Below are 20,914 nucleotides of genomic sequence, written 5' to 3'. Positions count from 1 at the left end.
TGGAAGCAGCAGCTACATAGTGCCCACAGCAGCATCCGTGAGTGAGTTGAGTAGTGTTAGCTCACTGCACATTGGTTAATCCCCTGATTTGTACCAGACCCTTCAGAATACAGCGTTACGCGTGGCTCCTCAGCTATCAGTAAAATTGATAATACATCGTTTGTATTTTGATTGTGGGCAGTTGAAGTTTCCATATCGCCAAACTGACTGATCTGTCATTCAGAGAGGTAACGTAGAAATTAGTTCACTAGCTGAGCATATCATGGAGACGGAAATACACGTGCCTGTTGGCTCACCGGCAATAAGAAAATTTCCAATATTAGTCGACGAACATAATGTTGTCGGTGGGGCCATGAAGTTGATAAAAGAGCTGCGACCAGCATGGGACATAAAGCTCGTAAAGACCAAGGTAAGTTTGACGTTTTCTATAACGTTATTGGTTAGCGGCTAACAGATGTTAGCTTGATAGCTAAGTTGTGTTCCAAATTAAGTCTGCCTGTGTCGATGGATGTTATTTTTTATTAACCAGTTCACATTGACATGCAGTCTAGCGCACAGCGCCTGCCAGTCCACTACGTTTGGAAACTGCTCGACCCGGTGAATTGCACGAGCGTAGTGTTCAGTGAGAGGTTTTCTTGTGTTAGCCGCCGGTATCCCTGGGTGTGTAAGACTTGTCTTCGTCATCATTTAAGGAAGCTAGCAGCCTATTTGTTAGCTGGAAGACAGTTCAGCTAGTCCGGGATAACGTTACACCCTTCATCACCGTCTGGAACAGAGACGCCAGCAGTGTGCAACTGAAGTTACTACACAAGACAACGATTGTCATTTAACGTTAACGTTACCATTGAAAAGGTCCGTGCGAAAGTCAGTTCCTTGCCATAGTTACCCAGAATGTTTTTAATGACAAATCTCTTGGCAGACTTAAGTTGTATTTGCAATGTTAGATATATGATCCATAATAAACAGGTCGGGAGAAAGATGGGATGCACGGTCAGACGATGCTAGGTTAAAGTTGGTTATTAATATTACTTTATTTGTATTGATGCATATTGATTTATTGGTAAATAACCTTAGTTCCTCAAGTTCGGAGTCAAACAGGCTAAACATGACTAACAAGAGCAAGGTTTGCCCATTTTACTGTATGCTAAAGTAGCCCTTCAAAGGTAGACTAAGGTTGAACATATTGGAAACTTTAGAACCAAGCAGGTGTGTTGCTTTCTCTTGTGACAAGGGTGCCCTCCCATGTGCCTCTTGGACAAACAATCCCTGAACTGAAGAACAGGCTTGTGCATCCTTCTAAAATTATGTACGAAAGGTGTTATATAGGCCTAAAGATGGATGGAGTGTGAAAATGTAAAAAAAAAAAAAAAAAAAACAGCTGAACCAAATGGGCCTTAGAAAACTGGGGATAGGTTTAGACTTGGGATGGGCCCGTGTGTGTGTAAGTAGGTGGGTGGGGGTGTGGGCAGGGTTACCATAGTGGAGTGTATTGTTTGGGTGCTTTGGTGCTCAGCAGTGATGTTTACCACCAACGGTGACACGTGGCTCGGCTGGTGTCTGGGGACCCCTGATTCCCCCTCCTCCCCCCCTTGTGTTTGGCAGCGTTGGACATGTTTACAACCAGTCTGTATGCATTGCTGGTATTGTGCTGTGGGTTTAGACACGGAGCACAGCAGTGTCATCGCGCGAATAGGCTCCCAAGCCTCACGTGTTTGCCCACATAGACAGGGATCAGTGATCAGTGACTAAATTAATGGGTCAGATTACTGTCCGACTGAGGACCACCACATTCCAGACTGCTAAATTAAGTGGGGTGGGGGGAGGGCAGAGGAGTTGTTTACTCAAACCACCTGAGCCACCTGTACACAGCACTTAGGAGCAGAAAGGCTATTTACAGTAGTAACCTATGCCATAGCCAAGGCCTATGTGTTTGGGATTGTTTCTTTCCAGGGGGATATTCCAAGTACGTGGTTTAGTGACAAACCTGGGCAAGTTAACTCAGAGTAAACCTCCTACAACAACAGCCCTATGGCATTGTTTTGTAAGGAGAATTAAGCCATGCAGCTCTTCTATTAGAAGGTTTACCCCTTACTCTGAGTAAACTTACCCAGGTTTGTCACTAAACCACGTACTTGGAATACCCCCCAGGCCAGTGGTGATGTTCCAAAACACTGGGATCGGTTGGTCCTGTATAAAGATTAAGATAAGACCAAATTCCTTTTAGTCAAGTCCCTCCACTTGGCGGCCATATTGCAATGCTTTTTGGGCACTCCGAGTGCCCAAAAAGCATTGCAATATGGCCGCCAAGTGCATCCTGTTCGGCAGAAATGCGCGTGCGCAAGGCTTCACGTCACCAGCGGCGAGTTCACAACACATGATGCACGATGTCGTCACAACACACCATATGATTGACTCAATGTATTTACATCACACCACAGGATTTTTTGAGTGCAGTGTCTCCTCATTAGAAAGTCTCTGATAAGACATGTGATTTTCTGTCTGTGTGGTGTGAGGAAATTATTGTACTTTAAAGAAGTAAATGAAGAGGCCTCTGTATGGGTTGATTTGGTTAACTCTGCCAAGCAACGGTGGCCTTTGAGTAAAGGCTTGTTTAAGCTCTTAGTGAGAGTTTCATCTAAAGCAGGCTTAAGATACACATCTTAAATCAATCTGGTCAAATTAATGTTTAGCGCTGTCATCAGGTGACGTTAGAATCAGTGTCCTTTCAGAGAAGAATTAGACCTAGGCGACATAATATAGCCTATATTATACATCGACTATATATCAATTGTTAAAGACAATGTCAATTATTACAAGGCCCAGTCTCAACAGAGCAACTCAGGATTAAGTCCCTTGCTCAAGGGCTCAACGATGGCAGCCAGCAATGGAACCCACAACTCTTCTGCCTACTAGGCATGCTAGCCCAGCTCTTTAGCCACTACGCTACCCCCGCCCACCATATAGGCCTATAGGCTAGGCCTCTGAGTTGTAATCCAGCAGTGTTTTGGCCCTGAATATGCCCTTTGGTGCCATCTCGCCATGAAACCATTCCAGGAATGCGAGTAATGCATGCATGCTAGGTGGGCGGTGGGTCATGCACATTGTGTCCAGCTCCTGAGCACTGGCCCAGCCACAGCTGAATGGAGTAGCGCCTAGGTCTCTCTAATTCATGAAATTCATGTGACTCATGTGAACCGCCTCATAGGCTACTATTGACCACACAGTTGGGGTTGAATGTTGGGCCTGCTTAATCATTGGCGGTCAGCCTTTTGAGTGATAAGATCTCGCTTGAATGTTGTCACAGTTTTCCACACTGTCCAAAGTCCAGCAGCAATATACTGATGAATAATCAATCCTCTTAATGATGAGACTTAATGATTCAGCAGTATCAGCGCTCCGGTGAGCAGTCCATCATATTGTCTATTGTCTGGTGATCTTGAGGCAGAAACCTTTTATCTTTATGCTTCTCAGACAACGCCATCCGTCTAATGCTTTGTTTATCAAACAGCAATAATTCCAGTGCATTCACCTCGGATTGTAGTCTTATATCATTGCGCTGGTCATGGCCATGATGATCTCCCGTAGCCTTAACTCCCATTTCACTGTGTATGCTCTAGCTCTTCACCGATGGCACGACCAACAAGCTCGTGGGCTGCTACACCGAGGCCGACCCAGAGGACGTAGTGCTGGTGCGCGTCTATGGCAACCGCACAGAACTGATCGTGGACCGGGACAACGAGCTGCGCAGCTTCCAGGTCCTCCACGCCAACGGCTGCGCCCCGCGCCTCTACTGCTCCTTCCAGAACGGCATCTGCTACGAGTTCATGCAGGGCGACGCACTGGGGACGCAGGACGTCCGGGACCCCGTACTGCGGAGGTAAAGCTGGCGCTTCACATAGAGCTAAGTCCTCATCGCCCTCTCCAGATGCCTTGCTCAAGGGCACTTCAGCCACGGCCCACTGGTCGGGGCTCGAACCGGCAACCCTCCGGTTACAAGTCCAGAGTGCTAACCAGTGGGCCACGGCTGCCCATAAAATTTCAGATTCACTCAGCAGGGCCGAGCAGGGAGAAGAGGTTTCAGTGATAAAGCACGCTTCACCTGCTTACTCAGTGGATAAGTGCACACAGCACATACCATAAAACCCACTAAGCAAATGCTACAGGTGGTAGCTGTAAGAGATGAGACCTAGCATCCAGTATTGGAACAGAGACTTGGGTAGCACTATATTACAGTTCTCCTGTTACACTGTGTCTGCACAATGGAGTACAGTGTAACAAAGTGCAATACCATGTACTTATGTTGTACGTACGTACATACGTACATAATGGCATTTTGTGTACTTGGAGATAGGAAATGCTTGTTACAGTACTCTTTCAAAGTGCTTATTTCTTCTGAAAAAAGTAAAATAAATAAATAACATTTGTACAGTGATATAAAGTGTTGCCATCATTTCAATACATGATAGACAGAGAAAGTCATTGACCAAGTTAACTCATTAAGAGTCAAACATGTGACTTGTATGTTGCATTTTGACATTGTGGAGAGACTGGTATGTCCAATCTTCCCTTTTGGTTAATGTGGTTATTTTCTGTACACTGACTAGACTCATAGCCAGAGAGATGGCACGCATCCACGCTATCCATGCACACAACGGCTGCATCCCTAAACCCAACCTGTGGATCAAGATGCGCAAGTACTTCTCCCTAGTTGCCACAGAATTCACCGCAGAGGCCTCCAACAGCAGGTAAACTCAGGGATATTCCTTCTATTGTACATAATGTCAAGATCAAACCAAACTATGCAGTTAAGATTAGCCACAAAATCTCCCTAGGGCATGATGCAGTCTAAGTCAAGAAAAATAAAGGTAGTTGAGACAGTCAGCAGTTTAAAATAGTTTAAATAAATAGCCGAAACATCTTCAAAGGCTCAGACAGTTTGAAAAGTAATTGTAAGTCAAGCCAATGTTTGCAGACAAAGGGCTTTATTGTTGATAAACTAATGAGAACGAGAATGTGTTGCTTCTCCAAGGGAGACCTGAAATGTCTGAACTAAAATGTCATCCTGTGTTTATGAATGGAAAAAGTGAAGGACTTTTTTTTTTTTTCTTTTTTTTTCAACCCCAATATCCTGGATTATTTATGCTCTGCTGAGTGGAAATAATCATACCGGTAGTCACCACTGGATCAAGAGCTTGTAATAAGGGTTTTACATAAGCTTGGCCATAACGACGGCGGGACAAGGAAGTGCTGGAGGCCTCCATTGGACAGTTGGCAGATGTTTGCATTCTGCCACCTATCTGCAAGGCTATGTACCCACGCAACCCATTATCTCATCAGCTCATAGACACCCAGAATCAGCTCAGATTCTCAAATGGCCTTCACTTGAAAACCATATCTCCATAAGTATACTTACATTTGTCCTATTGTTTTTTTGTGTGTCTCTTTAACCCCTTTCTGCTCATGAAGAACCGTTCATTTGAAAACGAACTCCCTTCATTTCCATGATTAGTCGATAAATTAATTTGAAAACAAACCCCCTTAATTTCCATAATTAGTCGATATATATATACTATTTGGGATACTATTCCCTTTGAAAGGGCTGATCATAAAAGGGGGTTTTGGACCATCATGCTCATGCTTGGGCTCAGGCTTGGCTGCTGTGGCCTTGCTTTTCTTTATATCAGAGAATGTTTTATTTCGAGAATGTTGACAGAGCCAGTTGCCTGGGCAGTTGTTTGTCCCACTTTCCCACTCAGTCTTGCTGAGCAGCTGGTTGCTTCCCTGCAGGCCAGTAGGCCAGCAGGTGTACCGTATGGGCTCTCCAGTTACCGAGATTAACCGGTAAGCCACTTGTATCCAGAGAGTGGTCACCAGCGTAGAGCCTTGATTGGCTGAGTTGGGTCATGGGAATAAACCTCTTTGCTCCCTTTCAGCTAATTGGAAACCTCTCCCATGTGTCTTGTCTCATGTTTGAAGTCAGACCGTGCCTCCCTACTCAGCAGACATTTGATTGGCTGAGACACGGGTGTCTCTCCCATAAGGTTTTTAAAATACAAAACATTTCCCTCTTTGCATGTGTGAGACTTGCCCATCTTAATAACTGGTTGTAAAAGTAGGATGTGAGAGATGAGATAAGACCATGTCAATGAACGGATGCACACAGCTCATGTCAAATGAGTACAAACACAGTTCAAAGCACAAGAGCAAACCTCAGTACTGACAGACAATTCTAGGTCCTTATACTGTCAGGTGGGATGCTCATGAATTTGATTTTTGAAGCTGATGAAGCAGTTAACAGGTGTATTCGGTAGCGTTTTAGCCATGTCATTTGTCCTTCATGGTAATACTTTTAAAATATACCATATTAATAGAGTGTTTATGAAATGATTGCAAAATAGATTATTGGAAGGTACATAAAATGGTGTGAGTCATGGTCTTTTGTACTGTTGTACTGAAAAGTAAAAACCTGTAGGGCATTTAGGGCTCTTGGGGGTTACTGGAGATCAGCAGGCAGGGAAATGGACATGGTCTCTGTGAAGACATTAAAGAAGACCTGTTAATATTACCAATGGTTTATGTTCCCAGAATCCAACAGGAAGTTCCCAGCCAGGAAATACTGGAACAGGAAATGACCTGGATGAAGGAGCACCTCTCTCAGCTGGGTTCTCCTGTTGTGCTGTGCCACAATGACCTGCTCTGCAAAAACATCATCCACAACGACAAAGAAGGTAGGAACTCCATGAACTGCTGTCAAGTCGGACTTGAGCTTGTGTTGTTATCCTAAGCCCAAAGAAGAAGCAGAACAATATTTCTAGGCTGTGACCCATTTAAATCGAGATTGTTTTTCTCTTTCCTTAGGCCATGTCCGGTTCATAGATTATGAATATTCTAGTTATAATTACCAGGCTTTTGACATTGGGAACCACTTCAATGAATTTGCTGGTAAGAAACCAAAACATGTCCTTGGTTACTTTTGTCATGTAGATGTCAAAATTTGATGAAAAATGGATGTTTCAGTGACTGTGTGTGTGTGTGATGGCAGGCATGAGTGAGCCAGATTTCGGCCTGTACCCCAGTCGGGACATGCAGTTGGAATGGCTCCACACGTACTTGCAGAACTACAAACTGTACACCAAGAAAGGAGAGGAAGTCAGTCAGCAGGAGCTGGAGACTCTCTACGTGCAAGTCAACAAGTTTGCCCTGGTGAGCCCACCGCAGGGAAACAGGCAGAGGACATGGGAATGCAATCAAAGATGAGCAGCTACATAGTGCTAAGAGTATTCATACATGCTACTAAGTTAGCAAAATGTTGCAATTTATGTTCCTAATCAACACTTGTAACATGCGGTCAGTTTTAAAGGTGTATATCTTCAGTCAGCACAAAATAGTGGCTTGAGCTGTGTTGTGTGTGTCTGTGTGCGTGTATATGTGTGTGCACAGATTCAGGGGTAACCTGATGCATTCTCTCTCTCCTTGCTAGGCCTCGCATTTCTTCTGGGGTTTCTGGGCACTTATCCAGGCCAAATACTCCTCCATCGACTTCGACTTCCTCGGGTGAGTCAATCAATATGAGCTTCACACCACCCTACTGTCCTCTCCACATGGGGCACATCTGTGCTCACTTAAAACCCTAAACCTTAAACCACCCCCATCATTTCCATTGCAACAACAAAGGACCCGTCGCTCTTAGGAACAGTCCCTGTTGGTGTGCTACGCTGACACCTCTAACTAGTTTGAGTCTTGTTGCAACTTGAGTGGAGATGCACCTCAGTTTCCCCTGTGAGAGCTGAAGGTAGTTGAAGGCCCCTTTGCTTTGTAGAAATGTTGTCAACAGAGTCTGTTATAAGGACGCTGATGGTAGAAACATGATCTCTGCTGAATGTATTGGAGATAGCTCTGCACCAGAACAGTTTGTATTGGCCGCTGTCACAGTTTTTCAGCAAGGCCTTGGACAACAAGAGAAGCCTCAGACGAGCTTTTGTGTGGCTGCAACAGAATAGCGCTCTCTTCTCGCGGTGACATCAGCCAGGTGGTGGTGGTGTTCTCCTCTTAGGCTCTGCACCTGATGAAACCTTTGGGGGGGTTCATCATACTGCTCATGTTGCCCCTGGACCCTTGATAAGCCTGAAGGGGCCTGCTGGCAGTATATTGGTCGCAATGATGCCCTAAAATATTTTCCCCCGGCACGGTCTGCCGTATATTTGACACCCCAAATCTTTGTCAGACACAGGCTTGAAAGTGTTAAGGCTCACACAGTTGCGTGCGTTGCAGTGCTGGAGACGCATCCCGTCCACTTTACATGGGCTTACGCCATCCGTTGCCGAACTGAATTGTGGGTCCGTTGCATCGCGTTGCTCCCGTCGCTCGCGCTGAGAAGTTCAGCTGTTGCTGCACCAACGGACGGCACCAGCCAATCCAATTACGAACAAACGAACAACAGACGGCACCAGCTAATCAAATTACGGTTATACCTTAAAGGGGAACTTGGCAACTATTTCAACGTAATAAACCCGTTTAAAAATCATTTGGATGGTTAAATGACCTGTTCCGGTGAAAATGGTGACTTTTCCCGCTGCCCCTAGCATCCCCAGGCGGAAAACCAACCTTGTAACATTGAGACTACCGTCCCGGAAAGAGAAGTGAGAAACAAGAATCTCGTTTTAAATCGTGTTTCTTACCTTGTAACATCCATATTGTCAGCCGAACTTATGCTAACCGTTTTGCTAGCTTGTAAACAAGGTCATGATGGGCTATGCTGCTGACAACAGCATTATGTCCAGGGTTACCACTATCGTAATTTTGCAGAAGTGCGATTTTATCCCATGCTCATTTCTACAGGCTGTCTCTGTGCCTCCGCTCCTTAGCAGATACATTTTGACGTAGCCTATGTATGCGTGTGAAATGTTTCGTGAGATGTACATGATCTAGGCTATGGCCGTTTATTAGCGTGTTGGCGTATAGCATTTTGGCATGTAACATTTTAAATAAGGCCTTGCCTACCCTACAACTTGTTAGGCTACACCAGTCCGCCCAAATGGCATACCTCGAGTCATGTATGCGGGCAAGTACCCCTGGCTGCAGCTTGCAGATCGGGGCTGGGCTCAATGTGGGGCAGAGCACAACGTTGAGCTCAGCCTCTCTGTGTCCGTCTATTTACCCGGACTCGGGAGTTCAAATTTTTCTCAAGGAAGAATGCTTAACTCTATAAAAGCGTATCCTCCTTGAACTACTGCCCACGTTAATCATGTCCCTTCCCGCCTAGCGTTATAGAATCTGGTTTCGTGTGTGTTGTGTAATGGGGTGGGTGTATGGGTGCACTAATGAAAATGCGAAAATTTCGCACACAAAATTTTTCGCACTGTTATTTCGTATCGTATCTGGTGTGTACGGGCCTTTAGTCAGCAACCAGAGAGTGATCTAAAACTGAGCCTAAAGAACAAGACTCCAATTTAAACCTGCTCTTTTCTTCTTCTCCATCTTCCTGTGTGTTTGTGACAGGTACGCTGTGCTCCGTTTCAATCAGTACTTCAAGACCAAGCCAGCCCTCATGGCCCTGACCGTCCCCGAGTGAGAGCTCGGCCAGGGCCACAGGAGGAGGAGGGTCTGGCTCCAGAGCGGACACCAAGTAGCCAGGCCGTAGGATGCTTCTGGGGGTGGGTTGGTGTGGGATGGGATGGGGTTAAGCAAAAGTGGAATGGTCTGGTTGACGGTGCATCTCCTGCTCCATCCTCCAGCTCAGCATCTTGTCACATGTCAAATGCAATTCCTTTCCTTTTTGTCCTTTTTACTTTCTATCGCTTCCTTCAGAACCTTTCCTTATCGTCGCAAGTTTCCCTATACTCCCCATGTTCTGATGGATCCAGAACCGGACCTAGTTTGACAAGAGTGTGTGTGCTCTGTGTGTGCGCGCGAGCGTAATGTGTATGTGTACGAGTGGGTAACGCATGTGTGTTGTAATAAGTGGACCATTTCTAATTATTTATTTATGAAACTGGTGACTAAGCCCAGTCATACTCACGAACACACCCCTGGACCGCTGTGTGTGTGTGTGTGTGTGTGTGTGTGTGTGTGTGAGCCTTCGGGCTCCTGAGCAGTGGTGTCCTCAGCGGTCAGGAGCCGTGTGCCGTGGCACTTTTGCAGTGGTGAGATGAGTTGGCCGGTGTGGTAACTCTGTGCGGTGGAGCACGTGTCCCTCAAGCAACTGGTGGGCGCTCTCAGCAACCCACAAACTCTGGTGGAGTTAGAAGGCATATTAACTTTGAAAAAAAAAAAAAAGAACTTATCGCTTGCTTGCTCTCCTCCAATATATATTTTTGTTGCTTTTTTTATATCTTAACAGTTCATTTATGGACAATTTCATGTCTTATTTAATTCTAGGTATGGTGCTCTTGAATGCAGAACAAAAGTTTGCATTCTCAGTTTTGATCCAGAGCATGGTTATTACCGCAACTCGGTTGTCAGTTGCGGATACCATCTCTTTAGCTTGTCTCGCTGCTCTTCTAGAACATTCCCTGACCAGTGGGCAGTGAGGACATTCTCTCTCTCTCTCTCTCTCTCTCTTGACCTCCAACAGGAGACACTGCTTCCACATCTTTGGCTTTTATGGTTATCGCCCAGCGAGGCTGTGTTTAACTTTCCACTCATCACGCCGGGGGCCATGGAGCATAACCACCTCCACCACCTCCTCCTCCTCCTCCTGCCCTCCACCCCTCCTTCCTCCCCTCTGCCGTCCTTCCTCTCATGGTCTCTCCTCCGTTCCCTGGGTTCCCACGGTTTGGACTGGTGCCGGTCAGAATCTGTTGCCCACTGAGATCCCTCTCCAGCGATCTTGTTTCAAAAAAAGAAAAAACAAAACAGAGCCAAACGGTTATGCAACCATCCTTGTGTAACAGATACCTGAATGAGTGTATGAGGCTCCAGCTTGAAAATGAAACAGCGGCCCCAGCTTTAGATTGTATGACTACTGTAGAGATGAATTGGTGTTTTCTGAGAACAAGCAGTGCTTGACTACAGGTGTGTGTAGGAACAGCTCCGTTGAATGAAATGGTAGCTTCCACAATCCAAACTGCAGTCCAGTTTTGACAGGATTAGAACATACAAACACATGCAAACATTTGACATACCCATTAATTTGTCACTCATCGTGCCTGAAAAGATTACGTAACTGTTCAGCTTGGACTGTGTACGAATGTACCATAATATAATTGCACAACATGGTGCACCACAAAGGCAAGCACTTGGGACACACTATTCATTTGTGGCTGCAAATGTTTGACGACACATGGCCATAAAATCAACATGGAACCCAGGTTGAAGTGTCCTCTTAAGATGAATCTATGACAAGTAGCTCACTAGCCCTTTCACAGGCCAGTTTGAATATAGTCTCATGTGTTTCCCTTTATACGTCACTCTGGCTTATCAGTCCTTGTATTTATCTGACTGAATAGGTTTTGTGTTTGCGGAGGTACCTCACTGGCGACGCCCACCCACACCACACTCCTCTACAGAGACCTCATTTTAGCATCTCTGCCAGTCATACAGATTGTGTAGAATTCTGTCTGATTATGGTTGTTTATTTGTCACATTTTCCTGTTTGAAATTCCTTAAAAAAAATGTATGTGTGGAAGTTAAGACGAAAACAAAATGCATGTGTGCAGATGGGCAAATTGACAAAATGCAGGTTTGTAGATAGACTTCCAATCACAGAAGAAGCTGTCCTCCAAGTATCAATGGCATTTCATAAAGACAGAGACATCATACCAGCTCTGGTTCCACCAGTGGCCACCATCATCCAACGCACAATTCTATGAATGCAGGCCAAGACCTACACTACTGTAAATGCTTGCTGTTCATGGTCTGACCGAGTCAGCCTGGTGGCATATACTCTGGTTGGATTACTGCTAGCTGTCTGTGAAAGCTTCATGACGGCAGGTGAATTATTTAGCAGTCCAAGCTGCAGGTGTTTATAGCAGAGGAGACGTGGCTCTCTAGCTATGGCCTGAATAATTTAGAGGCTCCCATGCTGCCTTTCCGTGAGTCACTCCCGAGGCACGTAACCATGAACTCTTGCCACGTCCATTCACCTGTTCACTCCTTGTGTGGACGACAGGCTTGTGCAAAATTCCAGAATTGAATTGAAACTGGCTCTTAAATTCCAATTAAATTCTTGAATTTCTCTTGCATTTCAATTGAGGTAGCAAACAGGAAGCCGAATTGCAATTTGATTTGTGCACAACCCTGGTGGATGAGGAAAATCCCACCAGGATGCAGCTATGCCCTTGGCTTTCCAGAGTCCCAAACCCCTCAAGCTCCTTAGACTTTCCTGAAGAATACATGAAGGAGATTGTTGATGTATGGATAGCTTTAATCCGACAGTCATGGTTATCTGGTTAAGGTGGGATAAGAAAATGAATCCTAAAGGCTATTAGTTTGTCTTGTACGCTACAGTTCACTTAAAGCAGCTCAGTCAGCAAGCAGCTGTTTTGTAGGCTGTTTCTGTACTCAACCTTTCCAGAACTTACACTAACAGATGTACATTGATTAAGGGGAAAAATACACTACATAACTGCTTCATATACAGCTCTGACCATATACATCAGTCCTATATGTCAGAATTCCTTCAAAGGCCAGTTGACAGGAACTTCCACAGAACTCTCAATGAATCCTGTTGTTGCTTATAAAAAGCAAACAAACATCAGATATGCCTTATATATGTGCATTAGGTTTCTTTGTAATAGGCTACCTTTTAAATGAAACCGCTCAGGAGTCTGAGTATGACGGTGCATATGAGGAGCAGGGACTTTGTCTAAACTTTGGTACACTGACGTTAAGCATGTCGTTCCCTGGAGGTTGAGCACCTGTTCATGAGTGATGGAGTAGATATCAAAATCATTCTATTAAAAAGATGCTTTGATATGTACCTATTTTGATATTTAATATTTATCTGAAGGCACTTGAATTATGGGGATATTTATTATTGCTATTTAATCCATGACATTTCAGTCTTGTTACTTGAGAACTAGATTAACATGACATGTTTGCAGTGCTTATCAGTGAAAACTAATTTTGATTTGAGAAGTGATGCTAACCCATAATGGCTTCCTTCCTGACTACAGTTGCATTTCCCTGTAGTGAATGTACTGTTCTGACTTGAAAAACAAAAGTGGATTGATTACTTGCTTTTCTCAGCCAGACTTTTTTGTAAATGTGTATGTGTGTGTGTGTGTGTCTCGTTATGTGATTTTTCCTTTTTCTTTTTTTTTTTTCTTCCTTGGAAAAAAATAAATAAAACCACGGTTTGAATCAGGCATGAAATCCACTTAAGAGTCAGAGTAGGATGCAGTGACTGAGGTGTAGTGCCAGCGTGTTACCATTAGAGGGCACTGTTTATCTCCTAAGCAGCTGATCAGGGTATAGCAGTGTCCAAGCTCTCCTCAGTCAGTCAGTCAGTCATTCAAACAGGCCTTCAGTTCACAAAGCCCGTGGAGAAAGAGGAGAGGGTGCTGGGAGAAAGTTGTATATACTGTAATAAACTGTGAAAATGTGACTGATAACCCTTCTCACTTCAAGTGCTTGGGTGAGTAACTTAACGTGTCAATAAATATTTACATTAAAATCATCTGAACCAATCCAGTGGTCTTTCATTTTCTTGAAGAGCATTTTTTGGGAGAACCTCTTTGGTGTCAAATGGGGCATCCGTTATTAGCATGGCAAAATATACTTGCCTACTTTATGTTCTGATACAGTCCCCTGATCTAGATGCACGCCGTCAAGATCTGAGGGGGACAGATTTGTTAAAGATTTGCTATGCCGCTTCCCAGATCCAGATCGAACCGAAACGACATTTTACTGCCATTTAGATTCTCTGAACACAGCTTCCTCAGAAACACCCTGGCTTCCTCAGAAACACCCTGGCTTCCTCAAACACCCTGGCTTCCTCAGAAACACCCTGGCTTCCTCAGAAACACCCTGGCTTCCTCATGGAGTTTCCTTTTAACGCCTTCTCTGCCATTGCCGGCAGCAACCGGAAACCCCAGCTGGGGGAAGACTGCTATCGAGGATATCCTGCACCACACACACTCTCACACAACATCCTATGTCCACTCACACAGGGATGTCTGACCCTCTGGATGTGTCAGTGAATAGAGAAAGGTTATGAGGCTACTTCTTTTTGTCATGGTCCTCTCTTTGGTAGCCTACCTTGTATCCAAAGCCGTAATCATAATATACTTTGAGGGGGACATGCCCCCCTTCTCCCCTGCCCCATATTCAAAAATGCTCAAATTGTCCCCCCCAGTAGTATCCTATCTTTTACTATGTTAGTATCACACACTGTCATGCTAAATAATCACTTGTTACAAACAAGTGAAAATATGCAAAATGGTTAAATATCTGACAAAAGGAAATGCAAGGTGAGATGATCTCAGTTAAGTGATTTGAAACTTGCCAGGAAAACAATGACTTGATAATAATTATCTCTTGAGCCATCCCTCACTGTATGTGAAAGTTGTAGAATACTATGGAATTATAAAATACCAATTGAAAAAAAAGATGTACAGATTGGTAATTATTTCTGAGAAATTGCACTGCCTTCTCTCTCAGCCCTTCCCTTGATCAGTGCTCTTTTTTGTTGACCTATACTATAGGTTATAGTGTTTACCTACTAGCTACAAACTATTGTTAACTAAGGCCATACCATTTTCTCTTATGCATTCATGTAAAGTTTACAACAATATTCAAACCTTAACCTACTGCACCCTGGACTAAGCTATTTTTACAGTTTTTGCCCATTGATTACACACTAAAAATGAATGATTAGGCCGAAGCCTCAATACCTAAACTTCTTGTAGCATACTTTAAACACTGAGTAACCTTAGCTTAAACACATTTTCTGCTTTGCATATTGTCTGCAATTCTGCAACACACTTATTGCGAAACACTACACACAGTTTCTTACATTGGACACTTTGTTCAAAAATTAAATCTGTTATCTTTGGGAAAACGCTTCCATTCAAAATGTAACCACATCTGGTAATTGGTAATACCCACACACATAGGCCTACCTGAACACAGAGAAAACTGACATCAATCAGTCTGAGGCTTAGCACTACAAATAGACTGCAGGTAAGTTATTGTGTACCTATTCAAGTGTGTACTTATACATCAAGTACCCATGTACAGTTCTGTATTTGCCCCTTTACTCCCCATTTCTAAAACCTATCAAAGGTTTCAGTGTGCCAATGAAAAGTATATAACCACCAACCACATACCTGTATGCCTCTTGCAAGCAATGGAAGTGGCATGTAGAGGCAAGGGTGGATATGGCACACAAGGTGATATTTTCCCCGTCACTTGTAATGTCGCTGAGGACTTGTGGCCAGATATGAACAGAAGGCAGGGTCCATAAGCACTCCCCCCACCCCCGTCACACACACAAGAAAAAATATGTTTCTTTTTTCAAAACTTTTGTTGCAAAAATGTCAGCCGATTACTGCATACATTTTATTTTGAAATAAAGACAAAGACTGCAGTGTTTTATATAAGTGTCTATGCTTTTTTTGTTGCAATAATTGCATTTTTAGAAAGGATTGTTGAGTTTTGATTGTAGTGTTTCATGTTTCATGTTGCATCTATTGTGAGTTGTTTGGTGCTCTTATTTGGTTGTGTGTAGCCAAATAGCCAAATTCTGTAAAAAGTGTGTAAGCATAAGTAATAGGCAACAACTGTAACTAGATAAGTCAGTTTTGGCTCCTTTACTCACCTTATGCCACCGTCTATCCCTGTCAAATTGGCATCAGCATAGTACATGTAATAGAATGTCAGGAACTGATTTCATCCGCTATGCACGTTTGGTCCCATTTGGAAGTGGGGTTTATGTTGGATGAATGGGTGGGGGCGGTGGGTGATGAGGATGCACAGTGAATCTGAATAAACAATTTCAATTTCATGTCCGGTACACTGTCTGAAATACACCTCGTGATGGGGCCAATATCAAGAACTACACCATGTGATGGGGTCAATATCAAGAACTATAGTGACCCCTTGTGGATATCCAATTTAGTGCAAATTTAAATCGAAGCCCAACTTCTGTCACAGTTTGAGGGGAAAGTGGTTTATGTTGTACAAAATCTTACAGCCATGATATGATTCCTCAGTAATCTTACATGATCTGCAACTCCAGAAGGAGCTCAAATTATTTAATAAACACAAAAATTAATATAATCACCAACACCTAAGTATAGATCTATTAAGTTGGAAGCAAAATCAGAAAGACTTGGCTCAAGCAGAGCAAAACAACAACCAAAAAAACACAAACAAATATCACACAAACAAAAGACACAAATTGAGATATTACTGCAAATTGAGCACATCAGGTGTTTTTATTACTATTATAATATTTCAAAAACAAACCACAAACCTCTGAGAGAGAAAAAATAACAGAAAAATGTACAACCTTTAAATTACAGCTTTATAAACAAAATAAAGTCTGTTCTATTATATACAACAGCAGGTGCTACAACAGCGATCAGGACTGGGGGTTTTACTTTACCAGATTTTACAAATAAGAAAAGGTCTTCATATAACTCCCTATACAAGTACAGCTACTTTATAAGGTGCCAACACATAACCCAGCACATTTTTCTTCAGATGCCTGATTTTGAATTTTCTGATGCTCTTTATCAAAAAAAGTTATTTATCTTCTTTTTTTTTTTACATTAAACTCTGCTAACGATTTTGACCTAGGTGTTATTTTAGTTTTACTGCAGCATGTACAGAAACTATTCTATATATGTGACACACAACTTGGGGGGATGTGAAGAGACAATCAATGTGGCCGAGGAAGATGAGAAGACCTAACTGACGCAAAACACACACACACACACACACACAGGTGGGTCTAACCGGAGCGCTCTCTCTCTCCCCCCCCCCCCTTTGCTGATGGCCTGACGCAGACACCGCATAGCATAAACACATCAAGTGCAGCCCCCGCCCCACAGCAGGAGAGCAGGAGGTCTACCGAACCCACCCGCCTCCCCCCTCCCCCCCGCCCCTAGATTTCAGCAGACTCCCCTCAATCAAATCAGTGCAAGAAAAAAAATCCGCCGTTTCATGAATGTGCCAACCAGCAGGTGGTCAAGCCATTCTGCAGCGCCTCAGCGTCTACACTGAGCACACATGGAGCACAAGAGCACCACGCAAGGCAAAGAGCTCTCAAATACAGCCAACATGGACATGCCAGTAGGAAGTGTGAAAATGCCTCGCCCTTGCCTGTCAGACAACTTGCTGATCAGCTTCTGATCATGTGCTCACACTCTGTGAGGTCGGGATGGATCGAGTCCCACTGATCTCAAAACAGCAGAGGTGCAGTTCGGCAATTGCACCGAGACAGAGGAGCCATTACTGAAAAGCATAGAGCTCCATTCCGCCATCTGACACTCAGGCAACAGTTCTCAGCTCTAATCCCAGACTAACTCTTTACAAATACTTTAGCTCGTAGCTAGGCTTAAACCAGAGCCAGAGGCTTGTCTATATTTGGGTGAGCATTTCTCGGATGAAAGATGACTCACTTCTTTTTGCCTTGTAGACTGAAGTGGCTCACACACGGATGGTAGTATTCTACCACAAAAACACACACAGTCAATTCTCTGTACTTTCCAAACAATGCATACAAAGAAACAAAGACACAAAAAAACAGCTTAATATAACAGAAATTATAAAAACAAATGTCAAATTCCATTATTTTGTAAAACATGAGTGTGAAAAAAAAGAAGCACAAACAAAAATATTACACCAGCCTCAACAGGGGATAATTTGATAAATCTGGACCTATTATAATGAGAACCTTCAAGGCTGGCTACGGTGTGTACCCCTCTATCTGAGATACTTGTGTAAGCTGCACCTGGGAGATCTTGGTTTTAAATTTGCTGTCAGTGCAAGTCGAAGAGAGAAGTGCCAGAAGGGTGGTTGAAATGGTGGTTATGGTTGGAGGTTTCATGACCTTGGCTGCAGTTGTGTCACATTTTGAGAGTGAAGAGGTTATGTCTGTGAGTGTGTGTGTGTGTGTGAGTGTGAGCTTGTTGAAGTGTGCCCTTTTTGAGGAAGTGGTGTTGATAATAACTGATAAATATAACTTTATTACTACAACAGCTTCTCACTGACTGAAGCTTATAGTTTTCTTTCGCATACCAGCACAGCAGAGAGATCTCCAAAGGATTAACTGACCCTAGAACAGGCCTGGCCCTTGTTCCGTGTGAAACTGACCAATCAGCTGCTATCAAGGACATCAACATAGCATCTGGATAACCCTCACCATGACTGATCTTGATGATGATTGATCCCTATGAATGCCACTCAAACAAAATCCTTTAAGGGCCCCTGTGTATCCGTGAATGCATATTACACAAGTCTTTTCGTTCAAGGAGACCTTACAAAAAACATCAAAACACACACATGCACAAATAAACATAAACAAACATAAACACACATGAATTAACATCAAATGACCCCAACCCCCCTCCCTGCACCCCCCCCCCCCCCGGCCACACAAACACACACACACACACACACACACACACACACAGACGGTTTCAGTCAGTGAGCACCACAAGCTCGCCTTCGCTGCGCTCGCCTGCGTCACTGTCGTCTCCCTCGCTGTAGGGCTGTCTCTGGGCCTCTCGGGCCCTCTCCCTCTCCCTGTCCCTGTCCCTCTCCCTCTCTCTGTCCCGCTGCACCGCGTCTGCCAGGCCCACGTCTCGTGCCTGGGCCTGCGCCTGCACCTGTGCCTGCACCGCCTCCAGGCTCCGGGGGGGCAGGTAGTGCTCCAGCAGGGCCGAGTGGAGTGGCAGCGAAGCCATGGAGACGGGCGTGCCGGAGTACTGACCGTCGTTGGATGCGGCTGGATAGTGGAGCTGTGGCTCTAGCTGGCTGTTGGGAAAGACGAGGAGGAAGAGAAGAGAGGATGGGTGCTATGTGCACAGTGAACAGTGAGCGCTACAGTGGACACTCCTTTAGCAGTGACCCCCAGCCCCCAGTCTAGCATGCAAGACTACAGACCTTATACTGGTACACTTCCATATGTGCGTGTGTGCGTATGGGCGTGTGTGTGTGTGAGTGCGCGCGTGTGTGTGTGCGTGTGCGCGTGTGCGTATGGGCGTGTGTGTGTGTGTGAGTGCGCGCGTGTGTGCGCGCGTGTGTGTGTGTAGGGGGGGCATACTGTATCTACGGTACTGGAAGGTTAAAAATATTATTTTCTATTTATTTATTTATTTGTTTGTTTGTCAGAGGCCAGGTACAAATTTAAACATCTCCATTTGATGCATTGTACCAGAGTTATCCTTAGGCTAATTTACGTCTGTATTCATTCAGAGTGCATGTCGCCCAGATCAGAGGGTTGTCCCATGGCAGAAGTAGATTGCTTGTGGTTAGGGATCCACCCGGTGGGGTGCATCGCTGGTCAGGGAAGTGGGAGGAGATGGAGGTGGGGGTGGAGGTGGGCGTGTGGGTGGGGGTTGCGCACCTGGTGGAGAAGGCGGTGCGGTGCTGCTCCTGCCGCCGGCTCTTCATCATGGCCTTGTACTCGCCCACGCGCAGCCGCCGGCCCTCCACTATGCACGTGCGCTTGGGCCGCGGCTTATACTTGTAGTCGGGGTAGCGCTCCAGGTGCTGGCGGCTCAGGCGCGCCTGCTCCTCATAGTACGGCTGCTTCTCCTGGTTGGACATGGACTTCCAGCGCGTTCCTGCAGGGGGAGACAGAGTCACGGAGGTTAGAGGTGTGGGGAGAGAGAGAGAGAGAGAGAGAGAGAGAGAGAGAGAGAGAGAGAGAGAGAGAGAGAGAGAGAGAGAGAGAGAGAGAGAGAGAGAGAGAGAGAGAGAGAGAGAGAGAGAGAGAGAGAGAGAGAGAGAGAGAGAGAGCGAGAGCGAGAGAGAGATGGGAGGGGGAAGAGGGCAGGTGGGAAATACAACACTGAGATGCATCTGGTTACATGCCACATGCCATAACCATGGCTTGGTATTTAATGCTTCTTTTGCACTTCTGGTTGGATATCAACTGCATTTCATTGGCTCTGTACCTGTACTCTACTAAATGACAATAAAGTTAAATCTAATCTAATTTAATGTAGCAGCAGTCTGGTAAGACATACATATGGGGAAGGAGAAAAAGGAGAGAGTGCAGGGTGACAAGAAACACAGGGAAAAGGTGGAAAGAGTGGAAATTATATGGAACGAAAAAGATCAAAGGAATGAGAGAAAGGAGAGAGGGAGAGGAAGAAACTGAAATGAAAAGATTGAGAGCAACAGAGAACGACACACACACACACACACACACACACACACACACACACACACACACAGATTTGGAGGCGAAAGAGGGGACTGGGCATGTAGCGTGAGTATTTTAAGCAGAGCACAATGGAAAGGAATGCGAGTGTTTTCTCAGAGGAAAAGGAGGAGGGAGGAAGGCGTGGGCGGAGGTGCAGGAGGAGGGGTGTTTTCCTGCAGCCCTGGAGGCAGGTGGCAGCTCTTGCCCTGCACTGGCCTGGGCCACAGGATCAGCAGGTGACACACCCCAAACAGACACACACACACACACACACACACACACACACACACACGACAAGTGACTACAAATGTTTCTGCCCATATATACTGAGCTTGTGGATAAATGTATATTTATGTATTCCATGTTCTGGAAAAAAACAAATAAATAAAAATAAATAAATAATAACAATAATCGCTTTCCAGACAGAATGGTTTTATGTGTGTGCATGCATTTCTCTGCATGTGTCTGTTTTGGTGCAAGTGTATCTATCGGCTGATGTGGAATCAAGCTAACCTGTTTTTCCAACACTGTCTACCTATCAATAAATCTGCTCGCTTATCCTGTTCGTGTCTGTCTGTCTGTCTAACTGCCGTG

General features: G+C 44.7%; 2 protein-coding genes across 9 annotated transcripts in view; one reads left to right on the top strand and one right to left on the bottom strand.

Moving 5' to 3' along the window:
* Positions 1-13,618, top strand: etnk2 (ethanolamine kinase 2). Its single transcript, XM_042088702.1, has 8 exons — positions 1-409; positions 3,618-3,877; positions 4,605-4,745; positions 6,586-6,728; positions 6,859-6,942; positions 7,043-7,203; positions 7,481-7,554; positions 9,499-13,618. The coding sequence occupies exons 1-8, from the start codon at positions 263-265 to the stop codon at positions 9,569-9,571; spliced, it is 1,083 nt and encodes a 360-aa protein (XP_041944636.1). The 5' UTR covers positions 1-262; the 3' UTR covers positions 9,572-13,618.
* A 4,928-nt stretch (positions 13,619-18,546) lies between these two features.
* LOC121706723 (transcription factor SOX-13-like) overlaps positions 18,547-20,914 on the bottom strand; it is a 25,799-nt gene continuing 23,431 nt past the window's right edge. For all 8 annotated transcript variants that reach the window (XM_042088696.1, XM_042088699.1, XM_042088698.1 and 5 more), the window contains 2 exons: positions 19,517-19,736; positions 18,547-18,924 (listed from right to left, as the gene is read on the bottom strand). In XM_042088696.1, the coding sequence (XP_041944630.1) occupies positions 18,588-18,924; positions 19,517-19,736 (557 nt within the window). In that variant the 3' untranslated portion in view covers positions 18,547-18,587. The remainder of the gene's footprint in view (positions 18,925-19,516; positions 19,737-20,914) is intronic.

The sequence above is a fragment of the Alosa sapidissima genome, chromosome 4 (assembly GCF_018492685.1).
Source record: "Alosa sapidissima isolate fAloSap1 chromosome 4, fAloSap1.pri, whole genome shotgun sequence".
Classification (NCBI taxonomy): domain Eukaryota; kingdom Metazoa; phylum Chordata; class Actinopteri; order Clupeiformes; family Clupeidae; genus Alosa; species Alosa sapidissima.
The sequence above is the reverse complement of the archived record's forward strand: the minus strand, read 5'-3'. Positions and strand labels throughout refer to the sequence as shown.

What these genes read in the sequence shown, in the direction of transcription:
- etnk2 (XM_042088702.1), top strand. Translation starts at nt 263, where the DNA reads ATGGAGACGGAAATACACGTGCCTGTTGGCTCACCGGCAATAAGAAAA. An exon ending in GCAGAGGCCTCCAACAGCAG is followed by an intron (nt 4,746 to 6,585) that starts GTAAACTCAGGG and finishes TTATGTTCCCAG; the next exon opens with AATCCAACAGGAAGTTCCCA. An exon ending in ATCGACTTCGACTTCCTCGG is followed by an intron (nt 7,555 to 9,498) that starts GTGAGTCAATCA and finishes TGTTTGTGACAG; the next exon opens with GTACGCTGTGCTCCGTTTCA.